This window comes from Nicotiana tabacum, chromosome 24, assembly GCF_000715075.1.
Source record: "Nicotiana tabacum cultivar K326 chromosome 24, ASM71507v2, whole genome shotgun sequence".
NCBI lineage: Eukaryota > Viridiplantae > Streptophyta > Magnoliopsida > Solanales > Solanaceae > Nicotiana > Nicotiana tabacum.
Genome location: NC_134103.1, coordinates 78,760,008 through 78,762,077, shown reverse-complemented (window position 1 = coordinate 78,762,077; position 2,070 = coordinate 78,760,008). Strand labels below are relative to the sequence as shown.

At 34.5% G+C, this 2,070-nt stretch overlaps 1 protein-coding gene across 1 annotated transcript; it reads left to right on the top strand.

Moving 5' to 3' along the window:
* Positions 1–588: 588 nt before the first annotated feature.
* LOC107760129 (non-specific lipid-transfer protein 2-like) lies at positions 589–1,420 on the top strand. The gene is made up of 2 exons (XM_016578145.2): positions 589–1,023; positions 1,184–1,420. Exons 1-2 carry the CDS (start codon positions 689–691, stop codon positions 1,191–1,193), a joined length of 345 nt encoding a protein of 114 aa, XP_016433631.1. The 5' UTR covers positions 589–688; the 3' UTR covers positions 1,194–1,420.
* The last annotated feature ends 650 nt before the right edge of the window (positions 1,421–2,070 follow it).

The window sequence follows — 2,070 nt, the reverse complement described above, 5'->3', positions numbered from 1 at the left end:
TGCTTCTCCTAGTTCGAATATTGCAAAATAATGTTATTACATCTTTTGAATCTTTGAGACCTTTTATGCTTTATTATAGTAAAAAGTTGCTCCTTGAAAGATAATACTCTCTTGTTACTTGGAAAGTAGGTTACCAAAAATTTATTAAAGAAAAAACAAAAGATTTTAACTTATATATACCTAAGTGTTAAGTATTGTTATACTCTCATGTTATTCAAAAGATATTTATTAACTATTCATAATAAATGAGATTTATAATTTTAAAAATAAAATAAATTATTTGTTATAAACAAATAAAAGTAACCTACTAATGTAAATGCAGAGTAATTTTTATTTACTTAAAATAGAGGAATGCTGGGATTGGGACCATGGTCTTTTATGTTTGTCGATTTTCAGAATGCCTAAATCGTAGCGTAAAAGTCAAACACGTAAGAACTAAACCTGACTTTATAGGCAGCGGCACCTCCCTAATTATGCACCTCAGTCGAATATAATTAAACTGCCAACTAATTCTCTCTATCTTCCATTCGCTGGCCATTAATTTATGTCCAATTTTCTCTCTATAAATACCACAAGATTCTCAGTAGCTTATGTACACAACACTCAAGGAAAAACATCTTTAGTATATTGTTCACCACTTCCTCACTATACTCTCTATTATTTTCATCTTCTCCCATTTTTTTTAAGAATGGAAATGGTTGGCAAGATTGCGTGCTTTGTGTTACTTTGCATGGTGGTGGTTGCACCCCATGCAGAGGCACTGAGCTGCGGCCAGGTTCAGTCTGGCCTGGCTCTTTGCCTCCCTTATCTGCAGAGTCGCGGCCCTCTAGGGAGGTGTTGTGGCGGCGTTAAAGGTGTGTTGGGTGCTGCCCGGACCCCAGCTGACCGCAAGACTGCATGCACTTGCCTGAAATCAGCTGCTTATGCTATTAAGGGTATTAATATGGGCAAAGCCGCTGGACTTCCTAGTGCTTGTGGCGTTAACATTCCCTACAAGATCAGTCCCTCTACTGACTGCTCCAGGTACTTTAATTCCTGTACTTAATTTTTACACTATCAGATTAAACGATTTACAATAATATGTAGCTTTTTGTACCAATTAGATATGATAGCTTGAAAAATAGAGTAATAACCCGTTAGTTATACCGTTCTTGATTAATATTGGTTAAATTTGGCGATGCAGGGTCCAGTGAGGTTGATGAAAGACAGTTTCTCTACGAACAAATCTGAAAGTAGCGCAATCATAATAAGAAGATGATCCTGCTTATGGATCCATTACTATGTATCTGTTGTCTGTTTCTTTTTATTTGAGTCTTTTCGAGTACTCATAGTCGAGTCTTGTAACGAAACTTCAGCGGTTGGTTGGTTTTACAATCCAATCTTGAGACTTGATATATAGATATCTTATTTAGTTACCTTCTCTCTGTTCTCTTTTCTCGGAGTAATTTCTTTTCCTTTTTCATTTACTTTATAACTTTTATTCATTGATGGTCTATTATTATTTAGTATTTACCCAATCGGCCAGGCCTTAGATAAGTTCGTACACAAAACTTGAGTTGGTAATCTTAAAGAACAGGATAGTAACGTTGGAACTTGAGAATTATAATGAAAGTGCATAAACCATGTGTTCATTTCATGGATGATCACTCATCACTAAATATACTTTTGTAATGAAAAAGTCACTTAATAACTCTACCTAAGTATTACGGGACGGGGGGGTTGTAATCGAAAAATCACTTCATTTCACTTTAATATTACAAAAAAGTCAAGGAGAAAACAAAGAGACATGTTCACATGGACAAAGTAAAATGAATTAAGTTTTTTTTTGTCATAATAAAAAATGAAGAGATTGTTAGATATATGTTTTAATGATAGACAATAACTTAATTCTACTTGCAGGAAACCGATTCAAAAGAAGGATGTCACAAGAATTGGAAAGATTCTAGCAGAAGATCTGAAAGCAAGAATTAAGGAGTCAAACGTGCAAGTCAAGATCCAAAGGCAAGAATCAAGTAGTAAATATATTGTGATTGCGAGTTTCATTGAAAACGGATATTCGATTCAGCTATT